The 27055-nt window shown below is 37.9% G+C and overlaps 1 protein-coding gene across 3 annotated transcripts in view; it reads right to left on the bottom strand.

The window, feature by feature from the left end:
* The window catches only part of LOC126272967 (kelch-like protein diablo), a 73914-nt gene that overhangs the window by 43552 nt on the left and 3307 nt on the right, over positions 1-27055 (bottom strand). For all 3 annotated transcript variants that reach the window (XR_007549288.1, XR_007549287.1, XM_049976297.1), the window contains exons 3-7: positions 14512-14696; positions 12506-12669; positions 12209-12367; positions 11523-11733; positions 447-630 (exon numbers count right to left, since the gene is read on the bottom strand). Coding sequence is in view for 1 of the 3 variants with exons in the window: in XM_049976297.1 (XP_049832254.1) it covers positions 447-630; positions 11523-11733; positions 12209-12367; positions 12506-12669; positions 14512-14696 (903 nt within the window). In the remaining 2 variants the exon portion in view is untranslated. The remainder of the gene's footprint in view (positions 1-446; positions 631-11522; positions 11734-12208; positions 12368-12505; positions 12670-14511; positions 14697-27055) is intronic.

Genomic DNA, 27055 nt, shown 5'->3' with positions numbered 1-27055 from the left:
AAAATTGAGAAATGGCTCTATATTAAACACCAGACCACTAAAGAAAATTTTAAAGTATAAAAAGTAGGTTATACTTGCACTGTTAATAAGCAATACAAATGATCTCAAAACATTTCAAGTTATGTTTTATGAAGACAATCTTGACTCACAAAGGAGGAGTGCTTAATAAGTAAACAATATTTTCTTACACAAGAACAAGCTTTGTTTCACACGATAGGCTAAATAGATAAAAATAATGCAAAAATTTGTGGAAAAATTAAAAGAAACAAGTCTCTTCCGATTTAACATTTACAGATTTAACAAAGCACTCACATGCAACATCACAAAATAACACTCTTCTGCTGATTCTTTCTGTTGTTTAAATGGTAAAGTTATTATTTTCCTCCAGATAATACAAAACAAAAGAAAGAAACACTACATTTATTAAAGTAGTGATATTCTCTTACCTTTCTATGCTGTTCAGGTAGGACTGCCCATCATGGCCACCAACTGCGTACAGTAAATCGTTTAGTACAGCAACACCAACACCACATCTTCGTTTACTCATTGGTGCAACCATTTTCCAGTCGGCTGATTGAGGATCAAACCGTTCCACGGAAGCTATTGCATCCCCACTGCACCATCCTCCAACTAAGGAAAAATTATAATCAATATCTGCCAAATACTTAGAGCAAAAAAGTTAGCATTCCTGAAAGCAAAACACGTTTCATTACTCTGGCAGTGTGCATATGGTATATTATTGTTTGCTATTGATCAGACACAGAACTACTTTTGTTTCATACACCTATTTCCAATGCTGGCCAACTCTGCCAGCCAATATGTGCCATTATTTTTCAGTTTGAGTATTTCTTTTTTTTTTTAACATTTCACTTCTTTTAGTAAATACTACAATCATACATGACATCAGGTAGCTTATAAGTTGTTATGGTTCAAATGGCTCTAAGCACTATGGGACTTAACATATAAGGTCATCAGTCCCCTAGACTTAGAACTACTTACACCTAACTAATCTAAGGACAGCACAAACATCCATGCCCGAGGCAGGATTCGAACCTGCGACAGTAGCAGCAGTGCGGTTCTGGACTGAAGCACCTAGAACCACTTGGCCACAGCGGCCGGTAGTTATTATGGTCAAACGTAAAACATTAAATAAGAAAAACAAGGGGGGAAAGGAAAATCTTTGTAAATGAGTATATTGTTTGTAGTTTAAACAGACTGTAGAAATACAATCCAGTACTAAATCATAATGTGTTCATTTCATTAGGGAAAAAGGATATTAATTTAGCGGAAAGGACAATCAAATGAAGTCATTACAAAAATGGGATATTAATTCAGCAGAAAATTACATCACACAAACAAAAGGCACAACTAAGAAACAGTGTTTGTGTTCACTGTAAGTGACACAGATTACAAAAATACTGTAACAGCATTCATTCCAGCATTACAGAATGTGAAAATAAATTTGTAGGCAAATTATTTATTTCCATGTCCAAATAGTAATCTTATGTGAGGAGTACACATGACATTTCTGACGGCAAGGCGCAAAAACACCTGGAGCATGAAGCATACAGATGTCACACTAACATGCCTTAATAGTTGTTAGTCATGGCTGTAAAAAAGTTTCTGGCAATTAAATTTACAACAGTTGCACATGAATTATACATGGCTGTTTCTTGATTACTCAGTATCATTGACAGGGCACTACACTCAGCATCCCCATTTTACTTCCTCTAAGCATTTAGTTTTTAAGGAGGTAATGAAAATAAAACAATAAGAGAAGAACAGAAATGAAATAGATATATGAGCAAATGAATTAGATATGACTCGCATGCTGGAAGAGCACTCCTGTTACCACATCAAATCCAATAATTTAGTACATCACACAAGTCGTACACTATTAGATACAGGACTGACCACCGAGCGAGGTGGCGCAGTGGTTAGCACACTGGACTTGCATTCGGGAGGACGACGGTTCAATCCCGCGTCCGGCCATACTGATTTAGGTTTTCCGTGATTTTCGTAAATCGGTCCAGGCAAATGCCGGGATGGTTCCTCTGAAAGGGCACGGCCGACTTCCTTCCCTGTCCTTCCCTAATCTGATGAGACCGATGACCTCGCTGTTTGGTCTCTTCCCCCAAACAACCAACAAGACTGACCAGTATGATGACAGTCAAGTGTAGAACGAACAAAGCATTCAATTGCAGCACATTTAATCAAGGTCAGGTCATGGACACTTGATGTGTGGGACACTCGACCACTATAAACTTTTGCAGGCACTTGCATGGATGACAGGGGTCAGAAAACTGTCATGGATTCCTACAGAAGGTAAATGAATCGCAACATACTAAATCCCTAACCAATCCAATGTTTTATAATGCCCAGTAGTTATGCCATCCAAAACCACCACTTTGGTACACGATGCAGAAACTATCACCTCATACAAGTAGCTCTGATAATGAAAACTTTGCATGGAACAGATTAGTACAGGCTTATGAACACTGTTGTTGGATACTGTTTGCAGGAAAGAAGTTTGTCTACGGTGATGAGTAGATGCAGACAATCGGGCAGCATCTTGTTTTACAATGCAACAGGACAGCTTTCAGCTATACGGTGGACGTATTCTTGTGTGACAGATATTTACAAAGTATATAATGTGTACCTCTTTTGCTGTCTGTCATTATCTCTTACCAACCAATGATACCTGAACCCACTGTCTTGCCATGTGTATGTGGCAGAGAAAAGTCAAAGAAGAGATGAAAAACTTGTCATGAGATTATTCAATCATGGCAAGAGCATCACAGAAATGCTCAATAACCTTTAGTGGAAAACAGTGGAGCAAAGACATTGTGCACCAAGTAAAGGATAATTTTTAAAATACACTCACTAACAATAACGACAAATTTAGAAAAAAAACTGAACTTACACTGAGGCATATTGTCAGTTGCATATTCCATGGACCATTTGTGAATGGACTAGAATGGAAAGTGAGGCTAAATTGTTACATCATGTACCCTTCACTACATACCATACAGTAAGTTTACATGAATATGTACACCTGGGCACTGAAGAGAGTACATTTCCTTAGATGTGATAAGGACTGCAGTTGAATGGTGCTGAATTTTTATTAGGAAATAATGCAACATCTGTTGCAATTTCAGAAGATAGGTAGGAAAGGAACAAGTTGGGCTAGGCTGTACCTTACATCTATCGTCATCATCTTCATCATGCCGTTTGACATCCACTATTGGATTCTTTAGATTTCTTCATGTATTATAGTCTTTAGCTAGAACTCTACACGATTTCTACTGTCAACCATCACCACTTTTTAATAGGTTGTCACACATTCTTTTCTTATCTCTTGGAAGTTGATAAAAACCTCTCATTCTTCTACCAATCATTATATTGGATACATTCCCAGTCTCTCTCTTTTTTTCCATTTCCATTTTTGTCCTAATAACATCTAACATTACAGTTTGTTCCTTGATCCATGTGTGCGTTTTCTTTTCCTGTCTTCGAAGACCATCAAGCAAAGGACACTTTCTGAATTATTTTCCTTACTAAAAGTCTATGTCTCGCTGCTATCAATCAAAACTAACAACACACATTGATTGTCAATTTACATTTAAAATACACTGTAGCTTGCTTAGTTTTTAAAACTCTACAGTTCACTGAAATCACTTCCAAACATTTTGACTTTTCAGCTTCTTTTCCTGTCCATCTAAAGGCATTCAGCTGTCCTAAATACAAACACACATCCGCTTGTTCTATAACCTCATTCTTAATTTATATTTTTTTTGTCAGTGTATTGGTTATACATTATTTTGTTCTTATTCTAACTTATTTTTGGTCCTCCTTTTGAAGTTCCTGGGGAACTGTCTGAAAGCTATGGAAGTTTTCAGCTGTATTTGTGTGCCTGTCTAAGACGCAATGCCTCTACTATCAGTGAGTTACCTTTACTCCTGAATTACTTGCAAAGTGTGTCGGATCGATAGATATAGTCTTCATTTCACAGACCCATAGTGGAGAGAACCTCAGGGACATGCACATGTCAAAAACATCTGCTATTATCATTGTAATGTTGACATAACCTGTATAAATATTTTTACGGTTACAAATTATAAATATTTTACATATGCTACAATCACTATAATTATTTTTAGTACAGGATTACTTCTCATGTTATTTTTCATGTTAAATCCAAGTTACATGGGCATTTTTGGATAAGCTGCTTCTCAAAAGTATCCCCTGTCAAATGACTTACCTTCATTTGGTAACAAATTGTGAAAAACAGCTCCTTTGATGTATTGATTGGTACTTCATAGTATATTTTGCTGGTGACAATAACTACACACTTAGATGGAGATATGTTGATTGAACAAAGCTTACAAGCGCCATACATCATTACTCATCAAAATGTCAGTGAGCTGGATGATGATGATGATGATGATGATTAACTAGTTGTGTATTGGATCAGTGTTGTGATAGAGTGTCACTGATGGCTGTCTAGTTGTGACTACTGAGTTCGCATAGCCTGTCTCTAAGAGAAATTGTGTTAATTGCCGGCGGATCCCAAAATTACAGAGGGGGGACAAAAATATGGAAACACCAAAAACACAACACATTGCTATGCTTAATACGGTGTAGGAAAATATTTAGCTCCAAAACAGTTTACAGCTGTTTTGGAATGGATAAATACAGGTCTTTTGTGGTTTTCAGTGGACTCTTCCACCATTCTTTCTGTGAAATAGTGGCAAGATCAGGTAATGATGAAGGAGCTGGATAGTGATCACGCATCCTTCTCCCCAAACACCACAAAGACTCAATAATATTGAGATCTGGTGACTCTGGTGGCCAGGGGAGATTCGACACTTCATTCTCATGCTCCTGGAAAATGTGAGCTATGTTAACAGGGGCTCCGTCATCTTCAAACACAGCATCGCTGCTGAGGTCCAACACTGTACCACTGGATGCATTTGATCAAGCAAAATGGTCACATAATCCTTCGCAGTAATGCCAACCTGCAGAGTAACTATGGCACCCATGGAATACCACAAATGGCTGTCCAAATCATCACCGAACCCCCAGCTATGTTTCACTCTCGGGATATAAATCAGAAAGAAGTTGGAAACAGTGTGAAACAAGATTCATCCAACAAAACAACAATTGCCTGACTGAGGGTGGTTTTGGAATTCCACTTCACCCTACAATTCCCAGCTTATGGTGCTCCCTTCATGTTGTTTCAGTACTGACAGGATTCATGAGTGCGACATTCAGCTCTGCAGCTACTTCCGCAGTTGTCACCCTCTTATTTTTTGTTACAATCCTCTTCAATCACAGTATGTTGCAATCATACTTTCATTTGCTTTATGACTAAGTGGATGATGATTATCTGCCTTCCCTGAATGCAGTGTAAAGCTTTGATATGGTGACTCTTGAAACATCAAACACTTTGGCTCCCTTGGTTACGGAAGCAACCACCATACGAGTGCCAACGACTTGTCCATGTTCGAATCCACTTAGGTCCAACATAACACATTCAAAACTACAGTCCAATTAAAAATGCTTGATAGTTGACACGTTGAGTGTTGCAGATGGTTTCCTCCAATCAGAGCTCTCAAAGTCATGCTTGAATTGTTCACCACTACCAAACTGCCACAACAATTTGTCAGTCCAGTTCCAGTTCCTAGCCCAGCTTTCTCTCTTTATGTGTTTGGATGCTGAATCATGGATCTGGCATTATTTTTATTTTGTATTTTACGACAATCACACCAAAATCAACATACACACAAAATGATGCAAATAAAATGAACACATTTCATATGCAGCACTAACCGAACACTACTGGATAATTCTGCGTAAGATGCGATTCAGCATCACATATACATTTATCATAATCAGAGATTGACTAACAATAGATAAGTTTCGCACGACATTGCACGAAGATGAATCTTTTAAGGATGCAATTCACCGTCACGACTGGATGATCACAGTTAATATTTAAAACTACCTAACCTAATGTTTTGGCATAGTGCAACCATTAGCATATAAAGCTGATGTGGAGAAGGTTGAAGGTTTGATACTTGTCAGTGGTATCGAGACTTTACAGAAAATCTAATCAAAAGAGTACAGTTACTATTTTTATTCAATTAATTGGTTTTAATGTAATTTTTTTGTTTCTAATACTTTGTCACATAATTTCCATCGCTATATTGACTTTTTTTATTTACTCTTATCTTTCTTCCTATCATTCTTTTTCGTTTGGAATCTGCCTGCATCACCAATAATCTGCCACCACATGCCAATAAGGACTACTCATCAGTTAAAAACACAGCAGATCATGTAGCCAGTGTGAGGACAGTGCCACGTAACAAATGACAGTGAGAAATTGCTGCTTGCTTTTAGCACTGAAACTGAACTTTTTTCTGCTTTGAGTTTGCTTGCAGAGGTTAGATTTAATTGCTGTGAACAAAGTGATTGTGATTTTGGTTCTGCCACAGACTGCTGATCGCCATTTTCTTCAATATATTGCACATCACAAGGTTGTGGTTAACTTAGGCCACAGGTTTAAATTCAGGGCTACAGAACATATTGTCTGCCACAGTTTAGTCACAGAATCAGTTGTTGACGGAGTATCTCACATTTCTGATGCACTTCACGGTGGCCATTTCCAACGCTGCTCCATGTTACGCATTTCTGATGTGACTCCATGTGTTTGTTTGTCATCTATAGCTGAGTGGTAGCTGGCAGGTGATGTGGAAACACTGTAGTGCCAAGTGACAGATGTGAACTATCTAGTAATTTCAATTGGACTATACACAGAATACTGTTCTGATCATGACTGACACTTGCAACATATTGAGGACATTGTAAAAGAGCAGTTCACGGTCAAATACAATAGGCCCTCCTGCAGACCTGGTTAGTGTCTGTATTTTGTTCAAGCACGCATTTCTAGTGATGTTTCCATATTTTTGTCCAACCCTCATATCGTGGTGGTTCGTACTTCAGTTCCACATGCCATAGCAGCAAAGATATCTAATGGTAAGTGCGTGTACTAACACAGCAGAGCGGAATCATCTTGTCAATCTGAATTAGTTTCAGTCTTGCAAACGCCTGGAATTCTGATGAATGCTACATCAACTTTGCATAAATGTTGTAATATATGTGCACCAGCTTAAATGGAGCACAAAAATCTCAATAATTACTTGAGTTTACATGAATAGTTTGATCTTTCTTTAATGGAGTAACATCCTTTTCTGGAGTGTTGTTGTATTCATATAAATTCTAATCAGGTTCACTCAAGGAAGTGAAGCGAAAGAACAACTACATTATAGATAAGAGCAGATATGTTAACAGGTGAACGACGTGCACCTGGACTTGAGGTACACAGCATACGAAGGTACATCACTGTTGTAACTAAGTCATGCTCCCCTTTTAGACCAGTGCTTATCGTTCCAGACAGGTTATTTGATATTGCATTACAGAAGTAAGGTTTTGGCTTGTTCTTTCTCCTGGAGAAACCATGGATGTCCAATGCTGGAATAATTTATCCCTGAAGTTTTTTGTATGGTTGGTTTTATTCCAATTAACCAGAATTTGCTAAACATATTAATTTCAATAAGTGAGGGGAAGTAAATTGTATTCAAATGTCTCCAAACACTGTGGGTTTAAAACTAGTAGATTCCAGTGGTTTCTCCTTGAAGTCCTCCATAAACAAATTGGCAAAAGGGTGACATGAATGGCCCATGTCAACACCATTGGTCAGATAAAACCAAAGCTCAACTCAACGAATGAGGAAGCCGACTACTGTATTCCAGCAATACAGTCACCAACCACACATTAGTGTACTGTGAGTTGCCGCAGCTCTGGCCTAACGACTATTCCTCTCGAGCTCAGACAAAAACAATTTGCAGCAACACACTAAATATGCTGGGTTTTTTACAACCAAACCTCCAGCAGCCACCACAGAACTGTGTGGCACCAGTCTTGCCTCCAGCATCACCAAAAACACCAATGCCATTCACTTCCGTGACTCATGTGCCTCCAATGGTACACCTAATGAGTACTTGGGTCACCGCCTAACCATTGTACAGTCAGTTCGCACTCCAGGCTTTATGCTGTTCACACCTAGTGGTTTCTCAATCAGGGATCTTTCACCAAGCATGCACTACGTTCTAGGCAGTCCACCAAACGGAGTTGTTCTGCTGAGCACTCTCTAATCCATCAGGTTCACTGCAGCTCACAGTTTTGTCGGACTTTGCCTCTGGTTCATCTCTGAGTTTACTGCCTCACAGGACACTATCACTGTGGACTTCGTCCACAAATGAACATCCCCATGCAATGTAAGTGGTTACTTGCTAGTACAGTCCTATGATTTAGTGATTGACCATTAGGCTGAACTGAGAAGGGCTGACTCTCATTCCATGAAACAGTCATTGTATTATTTTTATTAGACTCAATCAAGTTCCAGTTTTCTTGGCTACTGACATGTCAACGAACACTACAATGAAAGAAAGACATTCAAATCAATGGATTCCTTGCCATATGTGGGAAGCCTCTCATCAGAAGTAGGTCAGATCCTCCAAGTACAAAGTGAAAAGGATTTTTCACCCTCCATTGAAGACAGCAATCATTTTAGGTTCTGTCAAAAATGAGTTCTGCTCTACAAGGTTAAGTTTAATATGATACCCTGTAAATATTGCCCATCGTAAATTGGGTAGACAACACAAACAGTTCATGAAAGATGCACAGAACACCAACAGCCAAATGAATCACATGTGGTAGCGTAATACATCGACACTGGTCACTAAGTGGTATAACAATGTGTAAGTTATAGCACTGACTTCATCTTTATAGGATACGGTGGTGAAGCATGCAACACAGAAAGCAGTTTCAGCCTGGGCAAAGCATGCAGTCCAGCACTTTGCTTAATAAACTCTCCACGTCACTACAGTGCGGCAACTAATGACACACTGATACCCAAACACTGATTGAACAGCTAATCACAGAGTCAGTTTATGCATAACACTATTCCAAATGACGTCTCTCTTTCCAGAATGAGATTTTCACTCTGCAGCGGAGTGTGCGCTGATATGAAACTTCCTGGCAGATTAAAACTGTGTGCCCGACTGAGACTCGAACTCGGGACCTTTGCCTTTCGCGGGCAAGTGCTCTACCAACTGAGCTACCGAAGCACGACTCACGTCCGGTACTCACAGCTTTACTTCTGCCAGTATCCGTCTCCTACCTTCCAAACTTTACAGAAGCTCTTCTGCGAAACTTGCAGAACTAGCACTCCTGAAAGAAAGGATATTGCGGAGACATGGCTTAGCCACAGCCTGGGGGATGTTTCCAGAATGAGATGAGAGGCAAAGGTCCCGAGTTCGAGTCTCGGTCGGGCACACAGTTTTAATCAGCCAGGAAGTTTCATATCAGCGCACACTCCGCTGCAGAGTGAAAATCTCATTCTGGAAACATCCCCCAGGCTGTGGCTAAGCCATGTCTCCGCAATATCCTTTCTTTCAAGAGTGCTAGTTCTGCAACTTTCGCAGAAGAGCTTCTGTAAAGTTTGGAAGGTAGGAGACGGATACTGGCAGAAATAAAGCTGTGAGTACCGGACGTGAGTCGTGCTTCGGTAGCTCAGTTGGTAGAGCACTTGCCCGCGAAAGGCAAAGGTCCCGAGTTCGAGTCTCGGTCGGGCACACAGTTTTAATCTGCCAGGAAGTTTCATATCAGCGCACACTCCGCTGCAGAGTGAAAATCTCATTCTGGAAACATCCCCCAGGCTGTGGCTAAGCCATGTCTCCGCAATATCCTTTCTTTCAGGAGTGCTAGTTCTGCAAGTTTCGCAGAAGAGCCTCTGTAAAGTTTGGAAGGTAGGAGACGGATACTGGCAGAAGTAAAGCTGTGAGTACCGGATGTGAGTCGTGCTTCGGTAGCTCAGTTGGTAGAGCACTTGCCCGCGAAAGGCAAAGGTCCCGAGTTCGAGTCTCGGTCGGGCACACAGTTTTAATCTGCCAGGAAGTTTCGACGTCTCTCTTGTTCATTTCTCTCTGGCCGCATATGCAGTGACGCAATCCATGGGTTTAAAAGCCTTGAGTGCGTAATGTAGCTTCAGCCTTTGAGACATCCAGAATATTGCCGAAAGATATCACACAAAGAAATAAGGATTCAGCAATTGGACAACTCAAATCTAACTGACCATTCACTGCACCATGAGAACTTGAAAACACACAGCTAATTAAAATATGTTGTTAGTTGTATAAGTGCACCCATTTCCCTATGATTTGTGCAATGTTATTCTTTTGAAGACAGCTTCTTGGTAAATGCTTTGTATAGACCTGCTTCCAGACTTGCGAAAAAGCTCTAGGTCAGAGAGCAATTAATATGTCTATTATTTTGGGTAGTAATGGATAAACAATAAATTGGATCATTTGCATTGTAATGCATCCTGCAGCTGATAAGTGATTCTGAACAATCAATTTCCTGACAATATTAACAGTAATGCACTTAACAAAATCATTTGTGCCATCTCCTATCCCTTTCCGGGGAAACAACATTTTGCATTTTAGTCAAATATAGATGGGGGCCATTAGTGTATTCTGTGAGCTGCATATCTGCTAGTCATAAGGTATTTAGGGTGACCCATAAACTATGGTACTGTTTTTCTCTATACTGCTACAGTTTTTAGAGGAGAGTGTTTGTCTGTCATTCATTCATGGAACATTTTCCAATGATATATGATTTGCCGTTGTTGTTGTTGTCGTCGTCTTCAGCCCTGAGACTGGTTTGATGCAGCGCTCCATGCTACTCTATCTTGTGAAAGCTGCTTCATCTCCCAGTACATACAGCAGCCTACATCCTTCTGAATCTGCTTGGTGTTTTCATCTCTTGGTCTCCCTCTACAATTTTACCCTCCACGCTGCCCTCCATTACAATACAATAAAAGTACTAAAAAATACACTTGCACACCAAATATGTATGTATGCTTTTATAACGATAGGAAAAACAGTTGGCCAAGACCTTATTGAAGAAACCATCCCAACATTTGCCTGAAATGCTTTAAAAAAACTATGGAAAACGTAAATCAAGATGGCCACACAGAGCAGACTCCATCCTCTCGAATATGAGGTCAGTGTCTTAACAATTGCACTGCCTCATTCAGATATCATACAAATCACTGAGTCTCTCAGTGAAATTAGATACTTCATAATTTATACTGACAGTGTTCTCTAATACTATCTGCCAATAAATTTCATATGCTTCAGCTGTAAGTCCAGACATTTTTATATGCTTAAAATCTCTGAAAGTCATCATCTGTCATTTGCTTTTTGTACATTGCAAGGCCAGGATAAAGAATATTACATCACTATTATTCTGCATCTCTGCGTGCATAAAAGAGGGGAAAGGAAGAAGTTAAGAGGTTTTTAGCACGCGATACAGCTTGATAAAAAAATTATTGTTATGATGTGAGGTTGTCACATATCTTTTTAAAAAACTGCCAATAAAAACTGCAAATTTATTACCTGCAAAAAGAACTTCACCACGCCTTGTGGGTTTCCTTGGTCTTGTTCTTGGACCCTGCATTAATGGCCTTTCTTGAGGGAGGAGGAGGTAGTTTTTGGCCTCATCAACAAGATCTCTGCATGCCTCATCACTTCGTACGAGGAGATCAGAACCCACAGTTCCAACTAAAAATTTTGGACTTAGAAGAGGAAGTCGAACATGTTGCAATACCTTTGAAAAGAAACATAACATTCAAGATGCCAGAAACTAAAATCTACAATTGCGTCCATATTCTCAAAACTACAATGTCTCTGGTGCAAAATCCAATATTTTGGATGAAAAAAATGGGAGACTAGCTCTACGACAGATTAAGGTGTAGTGTAGATAGTGAGTGTGAATTTGTGGAAATATCCCTTTCTGGGACACTTGTTTGAACCTGGATACTTCTGTATAAAGGGCAAAGTTTTGAAATCACACGACAGTTGTTTTAAAAAAATTTTGACATTGGAGTAACAGATACAACTTTTTTGTTTTAAGTATTAATTATAAAATTTAATTCTTTTGTTTTCCACAACAAATAAGCATTCCAGGACAATCATCTTTGGGGGCTGATGTTTTTCATGATGATGGAGAATAGGCAGGGTCATTTTCGTAACTATTCAATGAATCCATAGTATTATATGTAGAAGGCAACAGCAAAAATTACCTGTGCTAAGTGCTGCCTCCTTTCTGAGACATTATACTTCACCCAAGCCATAACAGCACTAAATACTTGCTCTTCTGATCTCACATTCAGTTCATCACTTGAAATAATATCTACTAGTTGACCAACGGGCAACAGTAAAAATTCTTCACTTTCCATTACCTGGGGAGGAAAAAATGAATAAAAGAAAAAAACTGAATATCACAAAAAAAAAATGCATCAGTATAATGTAAGCTTTTCAAAATGAGTGGCATTAATAAAAATTAGCTTAGCAAGCAAAGGTAGTATACAAAAAGATACCTCCTGAAAATTATGTTGAGTAAACTTATCGGCTATCCTTAACAATTCTCGGCATGAATGCGTGTCAGCAAATGCACGAATACCCAAACAATTCGATGGATCCAGCTGACGTTTTAGGAACTCGCAACATATATCCTGTATTTCGGCCAACTGCAGCAAGCAGGCTGATAAACAAAGCAATCGTAAACAAACAAATATTTTATTATTCACTCTTTTAGATTATTATGCACAAACCAATAAAATATTAGCTAATAAATACAGCTACAATACATGAAACATAGACAAACCATATAGTAAATACTCGATGGAAGATGAATTTAGTTGAAGGAAGTTTGTTATTCATTACTGAAACTAATATTACATCGACAATTTCGTCATTACAACTGTGCTCCTGCTAAGCTTTTTCTCAGTAATCTCTTAACACTTATCCCATACTTCCTCAAGAATGAAGAATCACAGAATGAATAGAATTTAGCAAACACAGTTTTTGGATTTCATTACAAAAACTCCGAACTATTTTTCCAATACTATCTCATTAATATGAATTTTCTTATTGCTCACCCAGTTATACATACGATCTATATAACTGACAAGTTCATAATATATATTACTAAATCAGATTCAGTTCCACCATAGCAATGTAACAAATCGTTATGAAATATCTTGTTCCCTACACAGAACTTAGAAGATACATGTAAAGAACCAATGGTTTCTACATTTACAGCTATACTCTGCAAACAACTGTAAAGCGCACGGCAGAGAGTACGACCCATGGTATCAGCTATTAGGGTTTCTTCCCGTCCCATTCATCCATGGAGTGTTGGAAACATGATTGTCTGAATGCCTCTATGTGTGGAGTAATTATTCTAATCTTATCCTTATGATCCCTATATGAGCAATACATACGGGGTTGCAGTATATTCCTAGTCATCAGTTAAAGCCCATTCTTGGAACTTTGTTAGTAGACTTTCTCGAGATAGGCATAAACTATCTTCAAGAGTCTGCTAGTTCTGTTTCCTCATTATCTCTGCAACACAATCCCATGGATCAAACAAACCACTGACCACTCATGCTGCTCTTCTCTGTATATGTGCAATATCACCTGTTAGTCCTAGTATATACAAGTCTCCTTTGTAGACTGATTGCACTTCGCCAGTACTCGACCAACAAACTAATGTCTACCATATGCATTGCTCTGAACTGAGCCTATGTGATCATTCCATTTCACATCCCTGAAAGTGTTACAGCCAGGTATTTTTATGTGTTGGCAGATGCCAACAGTGACTCATTGATACTATAGTCATAGAATATTACTTTTTTTCATTTTGAGCATTTAAAGCAAGTTGCCAATCTTTGCAGCACTTTGAAATCTTATCAAGATCTGACTGAATATCTATGCAGCTTCTTTCAGACATTGCTGTATTAGAGATGACAGCATCATTTGTAAAAAGTCTGAGATCACTGTTAATATTGCCTGCAAGGTCATTAATATACAACATGAACAGCAAGGGTCCCAACATACTTCCCTGGAGCACATGTGATGTTACTTGTACAACTGGCGATGACTCTACATACAAGATAACACGCTGTGTCCTCCCTACCAAAAAGTTCTCAATCCAGCCAAAAATTTCTTGTACTTTTGACTATAAACATGGGTGTGGTAATGAGTCAAATGCTTTATGGAAATCAAGAAATACTGCATCTACCTAAACAAATGACAGTAACGACATTGTTCATACAAACATTTGAGGGCTCACTGCAATTTATCTTTTGCATGGGTACAACACATTTTCTATAACTTAATTTTCAAATATTGTGTCTATTTAACTGAAGCACTAATCTTTAGTTTAAAGACAGAGTTAGCAGTTAAGCACAGCTAATAATATTGATGTTACCGATTCAAAATTAAAGCATTTGTTATGAAAACTACACAGAACCTTTAAATGTTCCAATTTTGTAAGTAGTACAGTATTCTAACAGACACAGTAATATAACAGACATCTCACCGGCAGGAAGGAGGGTCTGCACATTTCCTTCTTCAACCACAATGTGAGACGTGTAACAAAAATCAATCAGCAGCTCCATTGCCAGCTCGTCTATATCTCTGATAGTAACTTCTGTCTGACGCGACTCTGCCAGCTCCCCAGTAAACATAGCTCGAAAATAAGGACTGCATGCCGACAGTATTACTCTGTATGAAAAAGATAATCATGCTTAATGCAACCATTATACTCCACAAACATAAACTCACAAATGCATAGGTTGAAGTTAGATATAGTGGGAATTAGTGAAGTGCGGTGGCAGGAGAAACAAGACAGGTGAATACAGGGTTATAAATACAAAATCAAATATGGGTAATGCTGGAGTAGGTTTAATAATGAATTAAAAAAAATAAGAATGCGGGTAAGCTACTACAAACAGCATAGTGAACGCATTATTGTGGCCAAGATAGATACGAAGCCCACACCTACCACAGTAGTACAAGTCTATATGCCAACTAGCTCTGCAGATGATGAATAAATTGAAGAAATGTATGATGAGATAAAAGAAATTATTCAGGTAGTGAAGGGAGATGAAAATTTAATAGTCATGAGTGACTGGAATTCGTCAGTAGGAAAAGGGAGAGAGGGAAGCATAGTGGGTGAATATGGATTGGGGCTAGAAATGAAAGAGGAAGCCGTCTGGTAGAATTTTGCACAGAGCATAACTTAATCATAGCTAACACTTGGTTCAAGAATCATAAAAGAAGGTTGTATACATGGAAGAATCCTGGAGATACTAAAAGGTATCAGATAGATTATATAATGGTAAGACAGAGATTTAGGAACCAGGTTTTAAGTTGTAAGACATTTCCAGGGGCAGATGTGGACTCTGACCACAATCTATTGGTTATGACCTGTAGATTAAAACTGAAGAAACTGCAAAAATGTGAGAAATTAAGGAGATGGGACCTGGATAAACTGAAAGAACCAGAGGTTGTACAGAGTTTCAGAGAGAGCATAAGGGAACAATTGACAGGAATAGGGGAAAGAAATACAGTAGAAGAAGAATGGGTAGCTCTGAGGGATGTAGTAGTGAAGGCAGCAGAGGATAAAGTAGGTACAAAGACGAGGGCTGGTAGAAATCCTTGGGTAATAGAAGAAATATTGAATATAATTGATGAAAGGAGAAAATATAAAAATGCAGTAAATGAAGCAGGCAAAAAGGAATACAAACGTCTCAAAAATGAGATCGACAGGAAGTGCAAAATGGCTAAGCAGGGATGGCTAGAGGACAAATGTAAGGATATAGAAGCTTATCTCACTAGGGGTAATATAGATACTGCCTACAGGAAAATTAAAGAGACCTTTGGAGAGAAGAGAACCACTTGTATGAATATCAAGAGCTCAGATGGCAACCCAGTTCTAAGCAAAGAAGGGAAAGCAGAAAGGTGGAAGGAGTATATAGAGGGTTTATACAAGGGCGATGTACTTGAGGACAATATTATTGAAAGGGAAGAGGATGTAGATGAAGATGAAATGGGAGATAAGATACTGCGTGAAGAGTTTGACAGAGCACTGAAAGACCTGAGTCGAAACAAGGCCCCGGGAGTAGACAACATTCCGTTAGAACTACTGAGGACCTTGGGAGAGCCCGTCATGACAAAACTCTACCATCTGGTGAGCAAGATGTATGAGACAGGCAAAATGCCCTCAGACTTCAAGAAGAATATAATAATTCCAATCCCAAAAAAAGCAGGTGCTGACAGATGTGAAAATCACCAAACTATCAGTTTAATAAGTCACAGCTGCAAAATACTAACGCGAATTCTTTACAGACGAATGGAAAAATTGGTAGATGCGGACCTCGGGGAGGATTAGTTTGGATTCCGTAGAAATGTTGGAACACGTGAGGCAATACTGACCTTACGACTTATCTGAGAAGAAAGATTAAGAAAAGGGAAACCTACATTTCTAGCGTTTGTAGACTTAGAGAAAGCTTTTGACAATGTTGACTGGAATACCCTCTTTCAAATTCTGAATGTGGCAGGGGTAAAAAACAGGAAGCGAAAAGCTATTTACAATTTGTACAGAATCAAGATGGCAGTTATAAGAGTCGCGGGGCATGAAAGGGAAGCAGTGGTTGGGAAGGGAGTGAGACAGGGTTGTAGCCTCTCCCCCATGCTATTCAATCTGTATACTGAGCAAGCTGTAAAGGAAATGAAAGAAAAGTTCGGAGTAGGTATTAAAATTCATGGAGACGAAGTAAAAACTTTGAGGTTCGCCGATGACATTGTAAGTTTGTCAGAGACAGCAAAGCACTTGGAAGAGCAGTTGAACGGAATGGACAGTGTCTTGAAAGGATGATATGAGATGAACATCAACAAAAGCAAAACGAGGATAATTGAATGTAGTCGAATTAAGTCGGGTGATGCTGAGGGAATTAGATTAGGAAATGAGACTCTTAAAGTAGTAAAGGAGTTTTGCTATTTGGGGAGCAAAATAACTGATGATGGTCAAAGTAGAGAGGATATAAAATGTAGACAGGCAATGGCAAGGAAAGCGTTTCTGAAAAAGAGAAATTTGTTAACATATCGAGTATAGATTTAAGTGTCAGGAAGTCGCTTCTGAAAGTATTTGTATGGAGTGTAGCCATGTATGGAAGTGAAACATGGACGATAAATAGTTTAGACGAGAAGAGAATAGAAGCTTTCGAAATGTGGTGCTACAGAAGAATGCTGAAGATTAAATGGGTAGATCACGTAACTAATGAGGAGGTATTGAATAGAATTGGGGAGAAGAGGAGTTTGTGACACAACTTGACTAGAAGAAGGGATCGGTTGGTAGGACATGTTCTGAGGCATCAAGGGATCACCAATTTAGTACTGGAGGGCAGTGTGGAGGGTAAAAATCGTAGAGGGAGACCAAGAGATGAATACACTAAGCAGATTCAGAAGGATGTAAGCTGCAGTAGGTATTGGGAGATGAAGAAGCTTGCACAGGATAGAGTAGCATGGAGAGCTGCATCAAACCAGTCTCAGGACTGAAGACAACAACAACAAGGCAGAAGTTCTGGGTATTACAATCATTTTGAAGCTCCCGCTTTTCAATTTCATGGGGAGCTGGTAACATTATGGTTATAGCAGTTTATAGAGCAGTGAGTGGGGATATAAGACACATGAACTAATAAACTGGAGTCACTGCTGCACATTATGTTTACTGAAAATGGCACTATAATTGTCAGCGGAGACTTCAATACAGACCTTATGCCCAACTCTGCATCTAGGAAGCTGTTTCTTAATGAATCACACAGCTTCCAATCCTTTCCTCTTATAAACAGCACGACAAGAATAACGAGTAGAATAGATTGTCTTATAGACAACATACTTTCAAATATGATTACACAGAGTTATTAATACTGACTTAGGATTACCTGATCATAACGCCTCATCCTTATAATTCTAGTTATACATATAAAGGAAAATTTAGTTCTTTCTTATAAAAGCAATTTTTGTGCAGAAAATTGTGCTAGTATTGTTGGTAATCCAAATAATGAATCCTGGTCGAAAGTGCTTTCACAGACAAGTACTGACAATGCTTAACCATAACATCAGCATTAAGACGAAGATCTATGGATACCAGGCTAATGTTACACCATCTCTCACATATGGATGTGTAGTGTGGGCTACTTACAGAGGGCACATACAACGTCTGTACCATCAGTGCACCTGAGAAGGCTCCTAAGGGTAAAATAGCAAGATTGATGTTCTGAAAGACCCAAACTCTAAGATCATCAAGTATCAACTCCATTGGACAAGCCACATAATTTGTATGCCTGAACCCCATCTACCAAAACAAATTATGTATTCCCAGCTGAATGATGGAAAAAAAAGAGACCACAGAAAAAATGCAAAGATTTATTAGAGGACAACATGAAAAGATTTCAAATTGAAACTGATAACTGGGGAAATTAATAGACTTAACTGTCCAGTATGGTGTCACAGTGTATGGGAAGATATTCAGCACTTTGAGCAACTGAGGCGGAAAACAAAAACTGACAAGTCCAATGCTAGGAAACAGCAGCAACTCATGAACATAAGCAACGTTATGCAGCCGGTCCTCACAAGAACAAATGTGTGTCAAATATGTGGAAAAATCTGAAACTTCAGGATTGGCCTCTACAGCCATATAAGATCCCATAGAAATTGTGTTTCAAAGGAAACAATCATATTCATCAGCGAGTGATAGCCCCACACTAGCAACACTTATAATTTTGCAATACTGATGTCCAACTCTGAAATGTGTTTTCTGACCAGAGCCCATTCATGTCAGGTCACTAAATCTAGTTCCCGGATTACACCAGGCATTATGATTTCCTGCAGGATTTTACAAATGTTCAATTCTCAAATGAAAAGATACACAGATACCCAGTTTATAGAATATGTAAAGCCTTGTAAGAAAGTATAAGAATACAAACTACAAAGGCAAAGCTTCTTAGAAATGATAACACAATAAGAATGAAGGGAAACAAATCAAAATCTATGTCCGGGATTGTAAAAAGTGAAACACGGAAGATACACAAAGAGCAGAAAACACTCTTACAAAAGCTGATGATCCAATACTGGCAAAAAAGACCTGCCAAATTACATAAATGATTACTTTATAAATGCTTCTCAAACACTTAGCTTAAATTTCACCAATCAGGATAAATTTAGGTTTTGCACACTAGTATATGGCATGACATTAGTTCCAACTAATGAGTATGAAGTAGTAAAGGTGGTCAAAAGACTAAAATGCAAAATGTCAGCTGGTGTAGATGATGTTCCAGTGCCACATATTATCTCTACTGCTTCATAAATTGCAAAGCCCTTGGCTTACATTTTTAATTTATCATGCACAGAGAGAGAGTACCCCGAAAGGTTAAAAAACTGAAAGTGACACCTTTATTCAAATGTGATAAAAGACAAAGTTAGACATTAGTGACCCATTTCGCTTCTCTCAGCATTTGCTAAAGTAATTGAGAGATTCACGAAACAATGAATTGCCAAGTACTTACATGACCACAGCCTACCAAATAATAATTAACATGGCTTTCGAACAGGTTGAAGTATAGGACCTGATAAATGATTACCATGATTAAACAGACAATAATTTGAATAACAATAACAAGTTAATTCAGATCATTCCAAAACTTTCATGAAACCCTTTTTGATAAACTGGATGCAATGGGGATAAAAAGAATAGAAAACAAGTAGGTTCTATCATATTTGCAAACTAGAGTACAGGTTGTGTAGCTCACATCAGCTCAAGCTAATCATAAAATCAGATTAGTATCCAATGCAAGGAAAGTCTAAATACATGTACCCCAGGGTGGTGTGTTCACACCCCCCCCCCCCCCCTCCCCACCATTCTTATTTATAAAAATTATACACACACCTCAGGCACTGCAGCCAAAATCATGTTGTCTGCAGATGAACTAGTCTAATAGTGAGTGACATTAAGGAATCTCTGTCCACTACAACTGGTAAAGTCCTTTTATTCATGGATCACTGACAACAGGCTTACCCTAATTGTGAAGAAAAGAAACAACGTACAATTTGGGAAGAAGAGTTAAAACCATGATCTCCATCTGGTACTGGCCTGTTACGAGTTAGAAAGGGTACGATACACAAAACTTTTAGGAATGTATGTTGACCAAGACAAACTGGAAAGAACATGTAACTAATCTCTCCCAGAAACTCACTTCTGCATATTTTGCACTTAGAATTATTTCTAACGATCGCTTCTCTTATGGTGCTAGAATTACCTATTTTAGTTACTCCCAATCACCTGTAGCTCATGGAATAGTTTTCTGAGGTAACATTAATAGTTGATTAAAGGGTCATTCCACATCAAAGGAGCCAGTATTACGAACCATACCCACTTTACGATCTCCAAATATAGTGAAATATGTTGTAAAGGTTCTATATTGCCTTTGAAGGTTACATACCAAATTTCAGTTCAGTACCTTCAGTGGTTGAATTTTTTGAGGCTTTTAAAGAGAGAGTACTCACCTTTGCAACACATAAAAAGGTGCAAATGTTCCAAGTTTGTTACACGTTTTTAAAAGTTCTGGCAAACATTTAGTCATTTGCTTTAATATGCTGAATCACACTATGGCAAAAATTAAGGATTTAGTCACTCTTAAATATAGATAAATCCTCTAAGGCGGCTAAAAATGCTTTGTGCAATTCTGAGAGCCAAAGTTTGACTGACCACCGCTACTTTTCATATGAATCACTCACACCACAAAACTACATAGGATTTTTCCCCACGTATAGTGTCTATATATGGATCAAATTTAATTACCTTTGGGTGCCTAAATGGAATGATATGCATCTGCAACATTGAACAAAATTTTCGATGTGCATGTTACAAAAAATTAACACTATTTGCAACTGTAAATCAAATGTGTGTAACTTGTAGTGTATCTTAATAGTAGAAGACCTGCGTGTGGTTTAGGGAATGTAACAATATAATAAAAGCTCATAAAATGCTCTTAACATTATAAAATCTAGATGATAACAATGAAATGCTATCCCACTTTAGGATATTTTATCCCTACAATACATCGTGGTTCATATACGCACTGTCACTCAGTTTCCTTGGGCATTACAGAGCAGCAATAGTATTTTAAGGCTCTATACTTGCTATTATACACTGCTGAATCACACTACTTGGCTGCTTTCATTATTGGTAATTTTATCAGTGGCAATCTTCTGTGTGGTGTTATTTTTGGTGTTGACATTGTACAGTTGTAGTGTTGAGTACTGAGTCAATCATGTATAATTATTGTTCTAGCTGAATCTGTTAGAAGTAAATTACAAAAACTGTGAGATTTTAAGAGAATGATTGATACAAATCACTGTGTGTAACAGCATCTCCCATTATGCTTCAAACCTGGATATTCATGAGCTTTCAAAAATTATTGTTACAGGTTAATAAACTATCGTATAAAATGAATGAAGAGACCCATGAGCTCTGGTACTGTGGTGGATCAGATGCAGCTGATTGTCGTAAGTCGCCACCATTCTATTGTGGCAAAAGTCACCTACAACCATTTAAGGACAGGTCAGCAATGGACAAGGAGCTTCTATGGCATAGTTCTGGGCTTTATTCTACTGGAGATGATTGAATTTGTTCATACTGTAATGCCTTGTTGTTGACAAAATTTTAATTTCTTCAGAAGACATGCTGCAACCAATTTTGTAAAGAAAAACATATAACCAAGAAAGTTTTAACACCAATAAACATTGCATATCTGATAGGTTGAAGTTGCTGACTAATGAAGTGTTAAGAGCTGGTCAGAAAATTTGTGCCAAATATAGACATGAATGGCCCAAAACGAATCACCCCACCAGGATAAGCAAGAATCAGCATCCCCTGAAGACATGGACGTTGTTGATGCTCGCTTCACTGCTAATAATTTATTATCGTCATCACTTCGAGAGTCACCATCAAAGCTTCAAAGGAGCAGCAAAAGGGATTCTTTGGGACACACACAGTGCAAAGTTCTGAAAGCCCAACACAGCCTTACTAAGATAATTGCCACAGCTGTTGGCATGAGCCATGCAGATATTGCTAAAGGGTCAATCTATACCAAGTAGTCCAGCACTGGCTGCTTGACCATCTCAGAAAATTTTATATTTGCCGGGTGAACTTCCCAATGTTTCGTAAATACAAAAATATTTAAAAAAAATTATTGTTTATTATTTTTAAACAGCAGCCATATTTGTTCTAGGCTGCATGCGTTTTTTGCACTTGCAAGCATCTACATTTTTTTTATTCATTAGTGGATTTTCCTAAGCCTTTCAAATAAATTGTATTTAGTTCAACACACTTTGGGCTACAAATTAACATCGTTATCACTTAGCTGAATGTATTCTTTAACATATTTTTAATAGTTCAAAGTTATCAGCCATAAATTTAAAAAACTCAATTTTTGAACAGTAGTTTTCCAAAGAAAAAATAATTTCTCAGATTTAATTTTTTTTCTGCTATTACACTGTATAGTATAGTTACTTTTTATAGAGTATCAATGGTGAGCAGCGTACACTTAAAAAAATACACTATTTCTAAAAATGGATTTTTTTTAATTTTTCCATTTTGTGGCCTGCAATATCTTTGCTGGGGGACCAGATAAAAAATCTGATTGTTGTCTTCCCCCTTACACCAACAATTGTCTACTTACACTTATTTATCTAGAAGTTCTTGAATTGTGCAATTGGAAAATGGTGTCTCAGTGTTCTATTGGTGTTACTATCTTCTTGATCTTCTCAAAATTTTGTGAGTTCAGGCCAAAATGGTGTACTACCATTGGTGCTTCTGGATCACATTCAGTGTATGTACGTGCAATTCATCAAAATGTGACATTAATGTTGGCTTCAGCAGCATCTTTCCAAGATGACTACAAGGATTTGATAGAAACAACTGTATGCAGTTTGGCATCAAAAGATTGTGTGTTGCAATGTTGTGAGGTGAAGTTTTGGTGTGATTGGTTCATATGAAAACTAGCAGTTGACGGTCAAACCTACACTCTCAGAATTCCACGACGAATTTTTAGGCACTTTTGAGGCTTGCATCTATATTAGGTGTGGCTAAATCCCTACTTTTTGCCATGATGTGATTCAGCATACAAAGTTATCTACATATACTAAAGCAAATGACCAAATATTTGCTAGAAATTTTAAAAAAGATTAGTAAACTTGGCACATTTGCACCTTCATATGTGATGAGGAGGTGAGTAGCCTCTCTTTAAAAGTCCCTAAAAATTCAACCACTGAAGGTACTGAACTGAAATTTGGTATTTATACCCATCAAAGTCCATATAGATCCTTCACACCAAATTTCATTAAATCTGGAGATGATCGTTTGGGGACCTATGAATTTTTACTTTGCAGAAAAGGGCTACTTGAATCTTGTCACTTGGGCTAGGGCTAACTGCAAGCCCCAATTTAAAAAAGTTTGTGTTCACTTACTGTACTCTCCTTGAACATACACGAATGTGGGTTGATTACGAGAGCTCGACTTGGTGACCTGCTAAACAACTCTGCTTACTGAATACTCCAACAGCATGTCCCTCCATACAGAATGAGTTAGAACAACCCTAACTGAAAGACTTATGAATCACTTTGGTGCCATTTGTTATAATGCACAAACAACATACATAAAGATGTTGCAGATGGAAAGTTCCTTTAAATCGGAGCTAAAATCATTTCTTCTCAAGACATGTTTCTACAATGTAAGTGAATACGTTAGCCTACAGGATTACCAGGCCCTCATTCACTGTTATATTCTTTTAATTCTGTTAACTGATGTCGAGGGGCGCAAAAGGAAAGCAACAGTTGGGAAGGAAGTTAGACAGGGTTGTAGCCTCTCCCACATGCTATTCAATCTGTGTACTGAGCAGACAGTTAAGGAAGCAAAAGAAAAATTTGGAATAGGAATTAAAATCGATGAAGAAGCAGTAAAAACTTTGCAGTTTGCCAATGACATTGTATTTCTGTCAGAGACAGCAAAGGACCTGAAAGAGCAGTTGAACAGAATGGACAGTGTCATGAAAGGAGGATATGAGATGAACATCAACAAAAGCAAAACAAGGATAATGGAACGTAGTCCAATTAAATCGGGTGATGGTGCGGGAATTAGATTAGAAAATGAGACGCTTAAAGTAGTAAATGAGTTTTGCTATTTGTGGAGCAAAATAACTGATGATGGTCGAAGTAGAGAGGATATAAAATGTAGACTAGCAATGGCAAGGAAAGCGTTTCTGAAGAAGAGAAATTTGTTAACACCGAGTATAGATTTAAGTGTCAGGAAGTCGTTTCTGAAAGTATTTGTATGGAGTGTAGCCATGTATGGAAGTGAAACATGAACGATAGACAAGAAGAGAATAGAAGCTTTCAAAATGTGGTGCTACAGAAGAATGCTGAAGATTAGATGGGTAGATCACATAACTAATGAGGAGATAATAGAATTGGGGAGAAGAGAAATGTGTGGCACAACTTGACTAGAAGACGGGATCGGTTGGTAGGACATGTTCTGAGGCATTAAGGGATCACCAATTTAGTATTGGAAGGTAGCATGGAGGGTAAAAACAATAGAGGGAGACCAAGAGATGAATACGCTAAGCAAATTCAGAAGAATGTAGGTTGCAGTAGGTACTTGGAGATGAAGAAGCTCGCACAGAATAGAGTAGCATGGAGGGCTGCATCAAACCAGTCTCTGGACTGAAGACAACAGCAGCAACTGATGAACCACTGGTGGTATGTTAGTCTTTGCAAAGAATGTTTCTGCTGCTGGTTTTCTGTTTCCTCTGTTTCAGATGCATTGTGATACACCTCCACTGAGAAGGGATTTGCTGCTAGCCTAACTGTGATGGTTACGGTGTCTCTAGGTTTTCATGTGCTCGTGCTTTACACTTTAGCAGTGCTACATAATTTGCTTGGATTAGATTAGATTTACTTTCATTCCAATTGATCCGTAGTGACGAGGTCCTCCAGGATGTGGAACATGTCAGAAAAACAAAAATACATGACAAATATTTACAACTAAAACAAATAAGCTAATGTACCATTCCACAGGTCCCAAGTGGAATGATCATTATTTTTTAATGAACACTATATGAAAGAATCATTTTCCAATACTAATGCGCTGAATTTAAAATAAAGTTTTTTATTTATTTATAAGGTAATAAACATGTAATACAACTGTTATAATACTTATTTATAATGAACACACTACTGCACTGAAACGGTGCAGAAGTTAGATTGTACACACACACGCACGCACGCACGCACGCACACACACACACACACACACACACACACACACACACACACACACACACACACACACACACACAATGAACACATTAATGCACTGAAATTGTGCAGAAGTTATATTTTACAAATCAGTTGGTTTTACTGAGAAATTCACCAATGGAGTAGAAGGAGTTGGTCACCAATAAATCCTTTAGGCTTCTCTTAAAGCTCGTGTGTTTTATTTTTCAATGGGTGTTTTAAATTAAAGTTTCATGATTTACCTACATCACTGTTAACTTATTGCACATTTTGTACTCTTCTACAGCATTATGTAGTTTGTTCACGTGTTTTCACTTTTTGAGTAGTGTTTTTCTTTTCACAATTTCTTTTTTGTTTATTTACTTAGTGTGCACATTGCACTGACAATGCAGATGATGTATTTTGTGATTCAATTTCCAATCATCTACTCAGCAAGGTGGATACCACAACCTTAATCTACTGGACTCACATTTAGGAGGACTGGGGTTTATTTCTTGTCTGGCCAGTCTGACTTGGGTTTTCCATGGCTTCCCCTTGTTGCTAAGGTAAATTCTGGATGTTTCCTTCAATTAGGTCACAGCAATTTCCTATCTAATCCTATTTTGTTAGTGTTAAGTTTCTAACATGTCTGACACTGCTGTACTACATGATCTATGGGCAACTAAATAAACACCTAAAATAAATAAACTGACCATTTACTTCGTGGCTGCTATCTATGTTTTCTGCAGGATATTTTGACACTGCTTGAAACTGCTGTTAGAGAACTTGAACTTAAGTGCAAGCTAGAGAGTGGGAACCAAGACATGTTCTTAGGAAAGAAAATTCATGAAATTCTGGAAGAAATAGTGGAGGCTGAGTTTTGAAAATATTGCACAATCTTTTTTGACATGTTGCTTTGATTATTTGTGTCAGAACTATGGGTTTTCTGAGAACAATGTGTTCAACGAACAAGACTTTTTCATCTGCATTAGCAGTATGATTTTTTATCTATAAACTGATTCTCAATCTGGGTGAAGGTCAACTACATAATGAATTCTGTGATTTGCAGAGTGTGTATGCTAGACTTGATAAAAGTAAAGCAGATAACCAGAACTGAATAGATTTCTTTAAGCTTGGACCCCCTCTCCTATTTCCAACTGCTTAGGCTTAAATGATAAATATTTTTAATTCCTATTAGTAAATCATTTGCTGAAAGAATCTTCAGTATGATGAACTAGCAGGCAGAAGAAAGAAATGTGATGTCCATGGTCTTTGTGAAGAGAGAAGTTCAATTAAATGTATTTTTTTCTCATTGTAGGAAATTATTGTATTTTCCGAAAGAGAGGGGCACAGTGAAGGACTACTGAAAGTAGTAAAGAGCAACACAAAACATGCAAACAAAAACACAAGACAGTGATCATGTCACTGTTGAACATATTATTCATGATTCTCTCTCTCTCTCTCTCTCTCTCTCTCTCTCTCTCTCTCTCTCTCTCTCTCTTATCTGAACTTTGAACTGAATATTGCTTGTAAATATACATTATATATTCAGTTCATGTTTAAATGGCAAATCCATACATTACGAATAAGAATGAAGAAGAGGAGACTTTGTTTTTTATTACTGTGTTAACATAATATTAAAACTAAATTCTGGTATGTTTAGAAATTAAGGGTACAACAAATTGATTACATTAATGATAAATCTTGTAGTAAACTGTTAGCATTTCCTTCATTCCACATGATTGAAGTTT

The sequence above is a fragment of the Schistocerca gregaria genome, chromosome 5 (assembly GCF_023897955.1).
Source record: "Schistocerca gregaria isolate iqSchGreg1 chromosome 5, iqSchGreg1.2, whole genome shotgun sequence".
Lineage (NCBI taxonomy): Eukaryota > Metazoa > Arthropoda > Insecta > Orthoptera > Acrididae > Schistocerca > Schistocerca gregaria.
Note: the sequence above shows the minus strand (reverse complement) of the source record. Positions and strands in the feature narration are given on the sequence as shown.